At 34.5% G+C, this 14,936-nt stretch overlaps 2 protein-coding genes across 3 annotated transcripts; one reads left to right on the forward strand and one right to left on the reverse strand.

Annotated features, from left to right (window-relative positions):
• Positions 1-1,134: 1,134 nt before the first annotated feature.
• LOC105166868 (ER membrane protein complex subunit-like protein) lies at positions 1,135-6,101 on the reverse strand. The gene is made up of 9 exons (XM_011086366.3): positions 5,663-6,101; positions 5,072-5,134; positions 4,890-4,985; positions 4,141-4,188; positions 3,704-3,775; positions 3,509-3,567; positions 3,024-3,111; positions 2,712-2,902; positions 1,135-1,528 (listed from the first exon to the last, which is right to left on the reverse strand). Exons 1-8 carry the CDS (start codon positions 5,990-5,992, stop codon positions 2,750-2,752), a joined length of 909 nt encoding a protein of 302 aa, XP_011084668.1. The 5' UTR covers positions 5,993-6,101; the 3' UTR covers positions 1,135-1,528; positions 2,712-2,749.
• A 1,656-nt stretch (positions 6,102-7,757) lies between these two features.
• LOC105166867 (U1 snRNP-associated protein usp106) lies at positions 7,758-14,248 on the forward strand. 2 transcript variants are annotated; one of them, XM_011086365.3, is made up of 13 exons: positions 7,758-7,970; positions 8,315-8,367; positions 8,923-9,091; positions 9,175-9,238; positions 9,532-9,611; positions 9,715-9,865; positions 10,210-10,271; positions 10,447-10,509; positions 10,823-10,881; positions 11,189-11,270; positions 12,823-12,866; positions 12,955-13,203; positions 13,784-14,248. In XM_011086365.3, the coding sequence occupies exons 1-13, from the start codon at positions 7,824-7,826 to the stop codon at positions 13,800-13,802; spliced, it is 1,242 nt and encodes a 413-aa protein (XP_011084667.1). In that variant the 5' UTR covers positions 7,758-7,823; the 3' UTR covers positions 13,803-14,248. The 2 variants fall into 2 exon arrangements, with proteins under 2 accessions (XP_011084667.1, XP_011084665.1); XM_011086363.3 differs by having other exon boundaries at positions 7,760-7,970; positions 13,781-14,248.
• The last annotated feature ends 688 nt before the right edge of the window (positions 14,249-14,936 follow it).

The following is a 14,936-nucleotide window of genomic DNA, read 5'->3' on the forward strand; positions in this document are numbered from 1 at the left end:
TTTCTTTTTTTATCTGGGATAATTCCAACGTCTACTTAAATATTGGTATAATTATATATTAATTTTTTACAACTTCTGAAATTATATTTGTTATTTTCGATATTTGTTTTTATCCAATAAATAAATTTATCGTTATTTAAAGTTTATGAAATTTAGTGAAATTACAAAAAAATTGAATGAAAATTCATATTTAACCCCTTCTATCTTATTAATTACTTATTACAAATTCGATAAATTTGCACTACAGTGATTGACTAATCTTGCTTTAAGTGTACTATGATATTATTTTTTTGTTATCATACCGTTTTTTCTTGAGGTTCAATATAAATTTTGATTTGATATATTCATCTGTTAGACGAAAATAAATATCAAGAATTCTAAATTTAATTTCTTAAATCATAAGAGATTTACATATAATTACATTAACACCAATTAGAGACGGTGTAATTATTTATTTTATTTTGCACTTGTTAAACTCGAAATCCATAAATTTTTTTTTTTTCAATTAAGTGACATTTTTTTAAAAAATTAACATTACTATTTATAAAATATATTAAATTATTATTACATTAAAAACATATAAACAATTGAAATAAAAAAGCATTTAAAATAAATTAAAATGTTATAAACATCTTCCAAATGCCCTTAGGACAGATTCAAGACAAGATCGGAGTCTTAAGTGGCTTCGTAAAATTAAAATTCATCCCTCATTCACCCGCCCCATTTCCATTAATAATATTGAGAATAAATTTAATAGTTAATATATAATTGTCACGCTTATATTCATATATGTCCAAATAAATAAATAAGCCCTTGCATGAAAATTCATTAGTCTTCGGATAAGTGTTTTATGCGTGTTTTATGCGATATTGAACAAGTAGCACTAGCATTATTTGCATAGAAAAAAACGCATATTTCGATTACTTAGGCACAAAATATTAATTAAACAAATATGTTTTGAGTATTTGAACAATATTACAGCACAAATATGTTTTCTCAAGTGTGTTGAGACTCCTAGCAAGCATTTTAGGTATAATCCATCATAGCGTTCGTAGTCTCAATGTTGTTGACATAAGGACTAATAAGTTGATATTGAAAAATTTAACGGACCAACTCTACCTGATAGACCGAGTCTGAATTCTGGCACATGCCAGTGAAGAAACTAAGTTATGATGCACTTGCTCATTATAGAACAAAAATAGTACACGTTTGAACCCAACCAACTGAAGAAGCAACTTAGTACAGAGTTTCGTCTTGTCTAAACAAATATATATCCACTTCTGCTTAGAGCAGTTCGTGAAGAAATGTACGTTCTTCCAATTATAAGAACATCCTGCAAAAGAAGTAAAATGACAATGGTTCGTCGTTTTACAGAAGAAATACCCTGGGTTCTTTGGAACTAAATCCCCTGCAAGAGTGCTCCCATGATGATAAACGCTTTCCAACTGTAGGAGGCCTTGTTCTCCATAAGCAGTTCCAGCTCAAAATCAATAATCTTACCATCAAGTGGTCATATACCAGCAATAAACTGCAGTTTTTGAAACAACATTACCAATCGGTTCAATAGAGGATGCATCTTACAGGCTTCCAGAATCAAGGTTCATGGAATTATGCAACAAACATGATAGTTTCTTCTGTTTCTCAGTTTCTCTAAACTGAAGGGAAATCAGGGGGCTGTTATTACGGTCCTCTTTATTATGGTAATACAAAGGAGCACTTTTACATCAATCACATTACAGAAGTTTGTAAGATCTAGCATGCTAACTAATCACATTACAAATAGCATGGAGTTTATAAGATGTTACCAATGAAAATATTGTAATTAATTTGAAGGAATTTGTTAAACTCTTGTTAGGAACTCTTTAGTTCACAATTTCCTAATATTTTTTAAATACTTTAAAATTTTATACGCTCTTTTCTGAAAAAGTTTACCTACCACTTTGTTATCATATGAACTTTCAAACATCTTATTAATGCGAATGCTTGTCTTAACAATAATGACAGACAATAGTAAATGGCGTTTCTTCAGATATGTATTGGGCAGCTTTTGGCATCCTAAAACACAATTTTTATTTATCCAAAGTCCTGTAACAATATTGATAGTTCTGCTTGCCTTCATTCTATCTTAAAGAACATAAGATACAATCAGAGGAAATGTACAATACAATCCATATGAAAAACCAACACCACCAATGTAGGGGACACATCACACATGCAAGAAATAGTACTATGTGCTTAAAGGTGCATGACAAAACCCCTGGTGCTGGATGTGCTCAAGTTCAATATCATAATGATAATGACAAAAGCCACGAATTATCCCTTTTTAACCAAGAAGAAATTCATATGGTCTATTTAACTCCGTGAGGATTCAATGGTGGAAACCAATGGTCATATTATGAAATCATGTGCAAAGAGATCTGTATTTCCCTCTCTGCAGTTAACTTGGATATGGCAATATATTTGTGATGCTTGTATGGAAATCTCAAATTAGGCCCTCCACCCACACCCAAAGTCTGGCACATTGGATCCCATAGCAGAAAACAGTACCAACTTGAGGGTTAACATAAATATCTTTTATGCACTGGATTCATACTTGAAAACAGTCAATGGAAAAGAACACATTAGTTCCAATTCTCATATTGGGTTGTCTAAGAACACGACTGAAAAAAATAAAGGAAAATCATAAAAGTAATTAATAAATGAACAGATACCTGGAAGATATGTTACTCAAACGTTTTGTAAAAATTGATCATCTTCTTCGCACTGCAGTAGCCTGACCACGTGCTGCAACCGCTGCTTGTGTTTGTGAGCCTGGCTGCCCATTAGGCTGTTCCTCAGCCATGTTCATGGCCTGAGTCACGGCATTCATGACAATGAGCCCAAGAGGAATCAAGTACATCCACTGCAAATACGGAAACAATCATAGAATTAACTACTGTTTTTCTCTTGAGCCCTTATGCAAAGAGCAAGCGAAAACCATTACATCAACACAAAGTCATGAAGAGCTAACAGTTTGTACTTACGTATTTAGCCCAGAAGGACCTCTCTGGTGGCTTCACCTCTTCACCTTCTCCATTCTCTCCAACAGCTTCGTCTGTAAATACTGGAGTTCTGCTTCAAAATATTAACCCAATTATAACATAGAGTAAATCAGAGAGTCAAGAATTAGACAATATATGGACTGATAGAAGGTTGTGTCATCCTGTTCTGCCCTCTGAAGTGGCTTCCCATAAATTAAAAACAAATCATAATATTTAAAAGGTTAGAGGAATTATTATGATTCTCCAGATATGAAGTCGTGCTATTTGGTGCTTGGACACTTGTGTACTACAAAAGACCAAGGACTGGTATAGAATGAAATCCCATTGAGTTTCCGCTATTAGATTGCCATGTGTAAATGACTATTTCGGCACTTGGTTCATAATGCTGCAAAACATATTAAGTTACTACATAAAATAAATCATTCATCTACTAATCAGGATTAAAAACCCAAGCAAGAAAGACTTACCTAGGAGCCTGCTCACTATTCTTCAAGACTGTATGTGACTTAAAAGACCACTTTGTAGGCTGAAAGGTAAACAGCAAGAAGTAACATAAAGTTGGAACAATAATAGCCACAGTAAAAATTTGCAACCACATTGCTTTATGATGAAAACATGGGAGGATAATTAACAGTCTAGATGGTTTGCAGGGGACAGCTTACAAGTTTCAACTGACGGGGATACTGGCAAGATCCTGGGGAACCATAATTAACAGCCAATATATTTACACCCTCCTGCATTCCATAACAATAATAAACAATACATAAATCAAATCCAAAGTTAAGGCTAGCCCTTTGAGAAAACAAGAAATCACTGATGTAATATTGATGCATTACTTTTTAAGATATTTGGGAAAGAGGAAATGTGTCTTGGGGAACAGAGCCATTAAAAGTTTGGTTCATTGAGTATGAAATATAGACTTTGTTTTTGCATTCCAGGTCACTGAAGGTTGTTTGGAAGCTTTGGTCCATTACACAGGAAATATTGTCAATTTCTCATCGACATCACTGGACATGAATGTCAACTGAGCCTCATGTGATGAAATAACAAACTAGTTATAGCAGCTATATACAGTTACAGTTGTTTAGGGATTTATTACCATGTGTATCACAAAATACTCATCCAATGCTTCCCGTGGCAGACATCTCTGCAAGGAAAAGATGGACAATTATTACATTGTTACATAGTAACTGTAAACATGCAAAAAAAAAACCACTAAATTGTAACTTGTACAGATTCTGATGGAGGAATACAAGTCAAAAAAGTTGTAAAGGGGGTTTGTCCCATGGTAAATAGGTAATAATGAACAGCACAAGTTCATTAAAGTTAAATATCAACATCAAAGTTCTCGATGGCAGGTTTTGTGCCTGATCCCAATAAATGCAGGTTTCACACTTGGCATTTTAAAGTCCAAACTAAAAGTTTGAGTACTTTGATATCACTCTACCACAGATTTACTGACAAAATAAATAATAGAAATGCAGTGAGTTCAACTGGAACTAAAAAGAAAACGTTAGATCCCATTTTCACCTTTTCAAAGCCATGTAAAATCCTATTGAAAAAGAACCTTCTGAAAAGAATTTGGCAAGTTCAAGAGAATCATTCAAATAGCATTCAACTAACAAAGTTCAACCTGTTCCCTGATAAATCATACAGATATCACCAACTCTAGAATGTAAAAATCACCCTCTTGAATATGCAGGTCAAAAGATAAATTAAATGTGTACATATGTATTTGTTTTATTCATAGACACATCAGTCTTCCACAAAAGAACATGAAATACACAAACATGCAAGCATGTAATATACTCCTAAATGCACAGAATCATATTCAGAATAAAAACTAACCGCCTTCACAGATGAGATAATATACTCTCTGCCAGGTGGGCTTAGCACGTTAGATGGCAGTCTTATTCTATAGAAGTCATCTCCTTCCAAAAGTCTCTGTGAGATCATAAAATGTCATCAATTACATTGAGAGCACTCTAAAATTCAGACATTAAAGGACAAGAATTTCCAAAGAGATTTACTTTGAAATTCTCCTTCTCTGTCTCACTGAAGACATTCCTTGAGAACCGAAGCTTCGTAAGTGTCTGTCGTGGATCATGACTTATTAAAATTCAGCAGGGAAACAAAAACAAACAACTGTTAAAGAATTGTATAGGCATCCGAGGTTTGTCCCGCTGGTTGCTTTGAAAAACCTCATTTGCATTATTAATTGATTGGCTCTGTTACTATCATTGTTAATGACTTACAATAATGAGATAACGGCATATCAATGTAATTTTTAACAAAATGAACCAGAACTACTGCACAATAATATCCCACTGGTTTTGAAGCTCTTCTACAATATGATGAATACACCAAACCCAAAATACATTAATATGATCCCAAACGAAGAATAGAATAAACATGCTAAGCAGGAAGCTTAAACGTCAGTCCAAGGTTAAGAATACTCAATAGTCTCGTCATACGTACAGATGTCAATGCATGAGGGTATCTCTCCTAAGTTCATCTGAATTCATCCATACTACCATCATATTCGTATAACTAAATCACTCCATAGACTACGACCCCACAGCACAACCAAACTTCGACCCATATTTTAAGTACTAAAGTACCTGACCACCATGCGTCGACGTCTTGAGCCGAGCGGAGAATGTGCCGGCGGGCGAAAAGTCGGAGTCCCCGAAGGCGTGCTCGAGTGTGAACTGTAATTTGGAGTCCGGATCCGAACCCGACTCAAATGCCCGCTTCCGAGTGGACGGCGGAGTATACGTGGGTCGGGTTGTGCTTGCCGGATCGGGAGATCGGCCCCCCTCGATGCCGAATTCTTCGTCGTCGACTAGGAGCTCGTCGGACTGGAAAGCAGACGGCGTAGCGGCGAAATACAGCGAGAGGTATACAGTGAAAAATAAGGACAACAGCGAAGATGAGAAGCTGATTCTCATGGCGGATACTCACACACACGCAGTCTTGGCGATTCAGTCGTCGAGGGTTAGTGTATTATTGTTGCTTTCCTTTGTTTTGTTCGCAGTGGCGTCTCTCTATACTATATTGTAGTAGAGAAGATGTTGTGGGGGAAAAATGAAAACCAAGAAAATAGTAAAAGGGTAATTCTTTTTTCCTTTTTTTCCTTATTTGGGGATTTTTTTATGATATTATATTTTTTTCTAGAAAATAAGTAAATACTTTTAGCCAAACGTATTTTAAATATTTTATAAACTCCTACATCTTATAAAATATTTTAATAACTTAAAGGTATTTAATTTTATAAATTATTTGGATAAATAAAAAATTATAATTTTCAGATATTATCGTGATTTGGCATAATAAACTTTTTATGAAATTATCAAATTATTATAATTTAAATTTATATAAATCGATAATTTTGATTTGGAGAGTGATGGAGGGGGAACGTCAACTATATAAATGGTAAAAGTAAATACTAACAACATTATGAGCCTATTTTTGTTTATTGTATATTAAGAATATGTTTGGCCGGATGATGAGTGGGACTATAAGAGAAGTGGAAGTAAAAAGATAAATAAATCGCTGAAAAATTACTGTAGTCAACAATGAATAATTTATTAATAAAAAAGCATGATTGTATTTGTTAATAAAAAAACCTTATTAACAAAAAATATTTATCAAACAATAATATTTGTTATTAATAAAAATATGCATCGTTGATTTTGATTCAATGATTTTTCAGTAATTTTGTTATATTTTCTCTGACGATTATATGTATTATCAACAAGAATGAGAAAATAATTAAAAAGAATATATATATAGAACTTTTTCTATACATACGTATTTAGAAAATTATTTTAAAATGAATTTTATATAAATAAAATCCACCAAAGTATTTAGTTAAAAAGTACATTCCACCAACTTTTTATTGGAAATACCAAATATTTAATATAAAGATTATTAAGCTTTGACTTTTAAGACTTATATTTAACTCTTAAGATAAAAAATTATTAACTTAGACTTGTCTTATTATATTTTCAGATTATATAATTCTTTTTTAAAATTTATTCATAATTTTATTAATTTTTAACTACTGCAAATAATAATTAAAAAAACAACAAAAGAGTGTCTGTTTATTTTAAGCTAAGCATTATTGTTAAGATGTTGGCAAAAGTTCAAAATTATCATTATTCACATAAAGATAATTACATCGTATTAATCGTAAAAAATATAAAAAAGTAGTTTTTCTACTTTAAAAATAATTAATTTGTTAATATTATAAATTAAATTTAAATTAACCAATTTACTCTTGAAAAAGTCAAGATGAATTATGTTTTTATCAAAAAAATGGTAAAAAGGACCAAATTGAGATAAAAATTAAAATTTAAAGATATTAAATCAATAAATAAACTTAACAGGCTAAAGTGATTATGTACAAAAACTTAAGAGACGAGATGTATACCTTACCTCTTTTTTTTAAAAATGTAACGAGTTCATTTATATATATATATTTTTATTTATAATATATTTAAAAATATAAAAATTATTTATTATATATATATAGAAATGACGTGTCAGGACGACTAATTTATGAGTAAAATAAATCGTTGATTTACAAATAAAAACCAAGCCCTCAATGGGACTAATCAGTGATTTTGATAAATTTCAGGGGGCCGAACAGAATTCACGTTTTTTCGCATAAGATTCCTCTTTCTACCAACCCAAACCCTATCACACGCACGCACAGTTGTGCTAGTTCTGAGGGAGGGAGGGAGGGAGAGAGGACTTGGCATCGAAGGAGTAGGAGCAATGGATGCGCTGAGGAAGCAGCTGGATGTTCTGATGGGGGCGAATCGAAACGGTGACGCCCAGGAGGTAACGCGGAAGTACTACGATCGCGACGTCTGTCGCCTATTCCTCGCTGGCCTCTGCCCTCACGAGCTTTTCCAACTCACTGTACGTATGCAACGCGGACATGCAGCTCGTGTGTCATCTGATGTGTTTAATTTTTTCATCTTACTACATCCCTTTTTTTTAGTGTTTTTCCATTTAAAAGAAACAGGAAGAATACCTGAATTGGTAGTTTATGGATAGAAGTTTACTTTGTTTGTTGTCCAATGTCGCCTTTTGTTTTCTGTTAGCAATCCTTAAGTAATCTGAAGCTCTTATGCAGATTACTTTCGTAACCGAGTTTTATTTTGTAAAAGTTTCTACAGCGGTGCTGTGCGGTTTATTTGGTAAATGCATGTGTTTTTTATTAGAAATGAAAATAATTTCTGATTTATTTATTTTTGATGTAGAAAATGGATAAGGGACCATGCCCCAAGGTGCACTCATTGCAGCTGAGGAAAGAGTATCCTTTCTCGGATGGAAACATGGAAGTTCCATTATTTTTTCCTTTTTTCTTGTGTTTGCTCCCTTAGTTTTGGTGATCTTGAAAATTTACGTATAATTGGTAGTCTTCTTTTTCTTTTTAAATATGTGACTAAAGTGGAGACACCAGTTCTGGAAGGGGTTGAATGTAGTGATGAAATTCTTAGGAATACAGCATCCTACAATCTTACTGAATTACCTTTTTAAATGGACACATGGGAAGGACATTTAATGATACAGTCAAAACAATGCTTGGGGAAATCTTGTATCTTCCTAGAAATGTGATTTCTACCAGAAAAACATCCGGCTTTTGTTGTCTCTAAAGGAAATCTGGAATTACATACTTATGTGTTCGTGGTTATTCTGATTTCTGCGTTACTCTTTATTTTAATAACAAAGGGATAGTTTAGAAGTCAAGTTATGTCGCTGCAGCTGCTGGAGGTCAGATAAAACTTATATGTGTTTGCATGGATCAATCTGATGATTGATGTTGTTATTGCATCATTGTTCTTGTGTTGTTTTAACTCCTATTCAGATATGAGGAAGCAAAAGCAAAAGGTCTTGATAATTATGATAGGGACTTAGAGGATAACATAGATAGACTTATTATTGAGTGCGATCGTAAAATAGCAAGGGCTTTGAAGAGACTTGATGAAGAGGATGCTAAAGCCGCTATTGCAATCTCAGTATCAGAAGTTACCCAGGTAGATTTCTAAAATTTTGTGTTTTCCCCTTCCACTCCTTTACTTCATCTGCAATGGAATTGGTTAATCTTGTGGGATTGCAGACACCAGAGATTATTGAGTTGTCAAAGCAAATCAAAGCAAAACTGAAAGAAGCTGATCAAGCTGGTGAGTCTGTTTATTATTTATTCATAGTTTATGTGAATGATAAGAATTCATAATTTCATCTATGAAGAGTTTTGGCTGGGGTACTGTGAAGAAAAATCTGCGGTTGCCTGCAAGTTGTTGACAAGTTTATGGAAATAATGTAATAAGAGTGTGCACGGGTTGTAAGCAACTCTCTAATTGCTTTCTCCTGTCAAGAAAAGTTTCTTCATTTTGTGATAAACAATTTAAACAAATTTTCCATGTTACCACCGAACATCACCTGATGATGTTACTAAAATTATCTCGTTTTACAGACCTAGAAGGCAAGACAGACGTGAAGATTCGAGCATTGGAAGAGGTTGAAGAACTAAGAACAAAAAGAGCAGACAAGCAGGTTTAGTAGGCTTTTAGACATTTACTGTATTTGTAATGTGTTATCAGTGAAAATGACTTAGTGGTTAGCAGAGTGATAGATGTTTAATCTTGTTTAATGACAGTCGATGCTTCTTTTGGATGCTTTCAACAAAGACCGTGCATCTCTTCCTCAGCCTGTGACAAATGCTTCTCAGACACCAATGCCAGCAGCTGTTCCAGATCCTCGCATACAAGAAATGATTAATGAGAAGTTGAAGAAAGCTGAAGATCTTGGTAAGATACGCATATTGTAGTTTGGCAATGAAGGGTTGCTAAGCTGTATGAAAAATGAATGTATTCTTTTTGTTGACTGTTATTTCATATTTGAAACATTTTCCAGGATGTTGGAAGTCATTTTTTGGGAAAAATTAATTTTGCACAAGTTTTTCTGGGATAAAAAATTAAATATAGTAGGAGTCAAGAGAGTCCTTTGGGTTCTGAATATCATTTGTTACCTGAACTGGATATTAGCTTGATATCAAAAATGTCAAGTGATGCTATCTTTGTGGTTTATCTTAGTGTTTTATCATTTGTGTTGCTTGGCTGTTGGATGTTGACTGTCTTGGTACATTGTTTAGGTGAACAAGGAATGGTAGATGAAGCGCAGAAAGCACTTGAAGAGGCTGAAGCGCTGAAGAAGGTTGTTATGACTTCACTAAATTTCATTTAGAATGCTGATATGTGTAGATGCATTCTTGTGGTCATTCTCAGCCATTTCATGTTGTTTTTCTAGGTGTCCCATTTGCTACTTTCTATTTCATTTTCCCGAACGCGATGTCTTCTTGATCTGACTGCTTCTACTTTCATTGATGCAGCTGCCAGCGCGGCAGGAACCTGTGCTGGATTCCTCCAAGTACACAGCTGCCGATGTGCGCATTGTAAGTCCATGCTCTTGCTATTTTAATAATTTATATTTACTTATTTGGCTGATATTCCCAATTCCCTTGTTTGTTTGTTTGGACAAAGCAGTTGACTAATTATTTTTTAGAAATCTAATGAAAATATGAGGAAAGCTCATAACTATTCTATTGTGGATCATCCATATTCTTTAAGAATCACCGGTCCTACAACTATGACGATATTTTGCTAATGAATCAATATCTTGCCTAGATCATGTCACAACTGCTGTTCTGAGCTTAAAAGCAAAAAGATTGATTGGGATTCTGATACAGTTGTTTTATTTACTTACAGACTGATCAAAAGCTCCGTGTTTGCGACATTTGTGGAGCATTCCTCAGTGTTTATGACAGGTAAATGTTTGTTAGCTTCTCAGTTAGAAGATGTACTTCCTACCAGTAGGATGAGAAAGTAGTTACTAGAGTTTTGGGTATTCACTGTTTGACACGGCAATTATACCTCCTTGTCACCAGCAGGCTTTTGGGCCCAGTTTTACGAGGATAACTTTTGCAGCTAAAGAATGTGCGTTATTTTCTGTTTTATGTTTGTCGATCATGCTATTGTAGCTAAAAATTTGCTGGGATCGTTTACTACAAACTCCTTCATGATATAGGCCCTTAAGATTGTTATGACAAATGATATTGCATATGTGGTTTTCAGTGATCGTCGTTTAGCAGATCATTTTGGTGGGAAGCTCCACTTAGGCTATATGCAAATTCGTGAAAAGTTAGCTGAGCTTCAGGTATGCCCACATAATATGCAGTCCGCTCTACTTCCCACAGACTTTTTCTTCCATTGATTGAAATTATCTTTTGTCTGTTGATATAGAAGTGTTTCAAAATTTTATGGTGGAATTTGCATTTTTATTATGATTCAAGCAGTATAAGTTTAACTCCTTATTTCTCCTTTATTGAGCTTTAAAAGTACATTTGTTTTTCTAAGTACCTTTTGGTGGCGATTTGTTTCTCTGCTTCTCACAAAGAAACATTGTGCATCTTAATACCTAAATGAACACTCTTAATATTTTGGTTCAGGTGCTGTCATAATCTTTCAGTATTTTCTGTAGAGATTCTTGGTTTACTTGTCCTCTGTGAGTTTTTCTTCCTCCTAGTAGAAGCATTTTGTTTGATTTTGTTGGATTGTTGATGTAAACTTCTTGCTCATCTGCAACATATTTCGGAGTTTAGGAACAAAGAGCTGAGTTAGCTGCAGGTATCAGTTGATGCCGGTGGTGTGCTTTCTGAAGTAGAGTTATCACAAATGAGGAGAAGTAAGTTGATTAAAGCTTAACTAGATTCAAACATAAGGTTTAAAAATTGGGGAGCTATTGTTTCATCAGTAAGGCTTAGGAATGTACGGATAGGCCCCGTTTTGGTAAGGCTAAGCTGCTGTCTACAAGTAGATCTGGGCTTCTCCACCTGAAATTGTAGTGTGTAGCCGCATCAAACATTCCTTCTGTGTTACTAGTGGAAGTGTTGTGCATCTTCCTGGAGTTAAGGTCTTTATGCATTTTGTAGGCGAACTTGTCATTTGTCCATCCGAGTTTCCAGTTTCCAGGGATCTTTGACCAGATATCATTAATGTGGTCCCTGTTCCTTGAATTGGGAGGAATTTTCTTCTTTCTTAATGCATAAACAAACTCAGCAGCTATGACATTGTGCCGTATTGGGTGAGATGACTCGGTGGGAGCCCCTTGTCCTAGTGAAAGCAAGGCGACTCTTCATATTGTACTATGCTAGTAAACCAGAGTTAGTTAGCATCTATCATTGAAGCTGCATCACGCTTGAATGTTTTGATCTGTCGTCATTTGTTTGGTATCAGATTGACTGAGTACTGATTCTGGTTTCCCCTGGAACATTTTAGTTTCCCCAGTGCATCAGTATTGGTATTATATGCTAACTTCATTTTTATGCATCAGCCCAAGGTCTAATACCTACTTTCCTTTTAACAGTTGAACATTTTCGGTACTAGCCAGAAATAGAAATTGTCCATGCACATCTCTGTGCTGGACATATTATCTATATTTGATGCGAACTGCAATGTAATCTTGTCTTCATTTGGTTGAGGAATTGGAGGGTAGAGCATACATTCTGGGACCGATATTGAAAAAGGTGTCTTATCTGATAAATTACTCCTTTGATTAAAACAAGCAGAGGAATAATGAAGGAACAATGAAGTTTCTTATGCTGAATTGCACATCAATGGGTGGAGGAATGATATGTTTGTTTGCTTTTATTGTTCAACTGGAGCAAATTTAATTATTTTTTATCAAATAATTTTCTTGATATCTCCAGGAAGAGAGAGACAAGAAACGTAAAGCCTATGAAGAAGAAAGAAGGTTGATTTGGAATTTTTACAATATAAAGCATCTTTTTTCTTTAGCTTTCTGGGGGTGCTGGAGTTAAAACTTTCCAGTTTTGGTTCAGGCCAAGAGATCGGAGAAGCCGTGACCGTGACAGGGAATCTAGCAAGGATCTTGGTAGAGGTGATAGCCATGAACGTGGAAGGGATTATGATCGTAGGAGCAGAGATCGTGATAGGCATCCCGATCGTGAGCGTGATTATGACCGAGAACGTGAAAGAGATAGAGAACGTTCTCGCAGCTATGACTCAAGGAGTCACCGAAAATCTCGATCCCGGTCGAGAGAACGTTCAAGAGATTATGATCGCTACAGGTTTCATATCTAATGTCTTGCACTCTCTTGGTTTGCTCTTCTGTTTGCCCCCATATATCAATGTAGCCTGCGAATGATTTTGTCGTCAAATTGTTGCATGACTTGCTTTTATGATGCTAATAAGCTTGTGGGATTCTGAAGTATGATGATAAATTTGGAGGTTTTAATTGTGATTCCAAGGTTCATCTCTACATGTTCTATTTGTGAACCTGTTTTTGCTGGCATTTACTTGTCAATGTTGCAATGTCCAGAGTCACCTCTGCCCTCATCCTACATATTAATTTTGCCTTTTCCCTTTTGAGTGTGGGTTTTTTTGGTTAGACTTGGTTCAATCAAGTAATCTTTTTGTAACAATTTAGGTTTGCATAACTTCCTGCAGAGCTTTGCTTTATTCTGTTGCCTTCTATGACTGCGGTTGTATATATCATGATCATTGCCTTTTGATCCGGTTGCCCCATCCTTTGAGTTACTGTTTCAGTGGTTGAAAATCTGATGTCTCTATACATGGATATATAATATACTCATTTTTGTTTCTTGTATTAGTATGGATTTCCCTAACATACCTTCTCTTTCTCAGCAGGCGTTATGATCGTTATTAGCTGGACAAACAGAAAGAGTGGTTCATGTAGGGGACGGTTCTAAAGTTTGTATCTTCTGTCTATTACCGCTGTGGTACTCTCTAGGAAGATGTTGGTTATTCTGGATTCTGGTATATTGCACCGGTCGGTAGAGTGAAGGAATGCTGTCTGTATGCTAGTTTTTATGTGAGGTGCAGAGATTCATTTCATGCAGATTGCCGCTCGTCTTCATTTGCTTGGACTACAAACGTGTTGCAATGACCCGAAATTTTCATGTTACATGAATTCATCAAACGGTGGTTTTTTATGGCAGCTTTGAGGAAGACTCGAGCTTTGCCCACAATGTATCGTCATCCTTCTCCCTGATTGAGCTATATTTGTAGCGAGTGGTAGGGAGAAAACCTTTTCCGGATCATTCTTCTAACAGAATTAATATAATAATGCTCTAAATTATGTCAAGATATAAATGCCTCGTTGCTTAATGAGAAATTAAAATCTAATAATTAATGCGTTTTTTTTTTTCTGTTTAGTACTTTAAATTTCTAAAACCTCAAATCCGACTTAATTTTATCATTTTTCAAGTTTATAGGACTAATTAGTTAATGGGCATATTATAAGACTAACTTTAATATAAAGTAAAAATAAAGGATGAAAAAAATTATTTTTCCTAAATTTAAATATTGAGACTTATTTCAAAAACTAACTAGTAATTGTATTAGGTTAGTACTCTCCGAAAATCATATACTGCCTGCACAAGACTCAACAAATTTGCTCCCCGATATACAAATCAGGCAGAAATGAAATTTTTTATACACTTGATTAAGGTGTCTATCAAATATTGAATGGAAAAACGTGAAATAAAAGGAAAAGTTCATATCCACAGTAATGGCGTAATTTCTATTCAACAATTATAATTAAAATCATGGTGTTGATATATTTTTAGTAGGTGTTTGTGTAATCTTTCGAAAGGTAGAGACGGGTTCTGTAATAGATTATATGTTAGTGGATGTTAATGTAATTCTTCCTTTTAACTAATTTAAGTTGAAGTTGCATACTGTTCCTGCGAGTACATTAAAAAGAACAATGAGTTGAGATGAGTAGAAAAATAAAAAAATATCAAAAGAAATAAACGTGGTGTGATGAGAAGAAAGAGAA

The sequence above is a fragment of the Sesamum indicum genome, linkage group LG7 (assembly GCF_026168435.1).
Source record: "Sesamum indicum cultivar Baizhima isolate 11 linkage group LG7, ASM2616843v1, whole genome shotgun sequence".
NCBI classification, from domain to species: Eukaryota; Viridiplantae; Streptophyta; class Magnoliopsida; order Lamiales; family Pedaliaceae; genus Sesamum; species Sesamum indicum.

Bases quoted from the DNA above. Each gene is read 5' to 3' on its own strand.
- LOC105166867 (XM_011086363.3), top strand. From the start codon at position 7,824: ATGGATGCGCTGAGGAAGCAGCTGGATGTTCTGATGGGGGCGAATCGA. The intron at 9,239-9,531 runs GTGAGTCTGTTT...CTCGTTTTACAG, and splicing joins GAAAGAAGCTGATCAAGCTG to ACCTAGAAGGCAAGACAGAC. The intron at 9,612-9,714 runs GTTTAGTAGGCT...GTTTAATGACAG, and splicing joins CAAAAAGAGCAGACAAGCAG to TCGATGCTTCTTTTGGATGC.
- LOC105166868 (XM_011086366.3), bottom strand. From the start codon at position 5,992: ATGAGAATCAGCTTCTCATCTTCGCTGTTGTCCTTATTTTTCACTGTA. The intron at 4,986-5,071 runs GTAAATCTCTTT...ATGATCTCACAG, and splicing joins CAGAGAAGGAGAATTTCAAA to AGACTTTTGGAAGGAGATGA. The intron at 3,112-3,508 runs GTAAGTCTTTCT...ATTTTGAAGCAG, and splicing joins AATAGTGAGCAGGCTCCTAG to AACTCCAGTATTTACAGACG.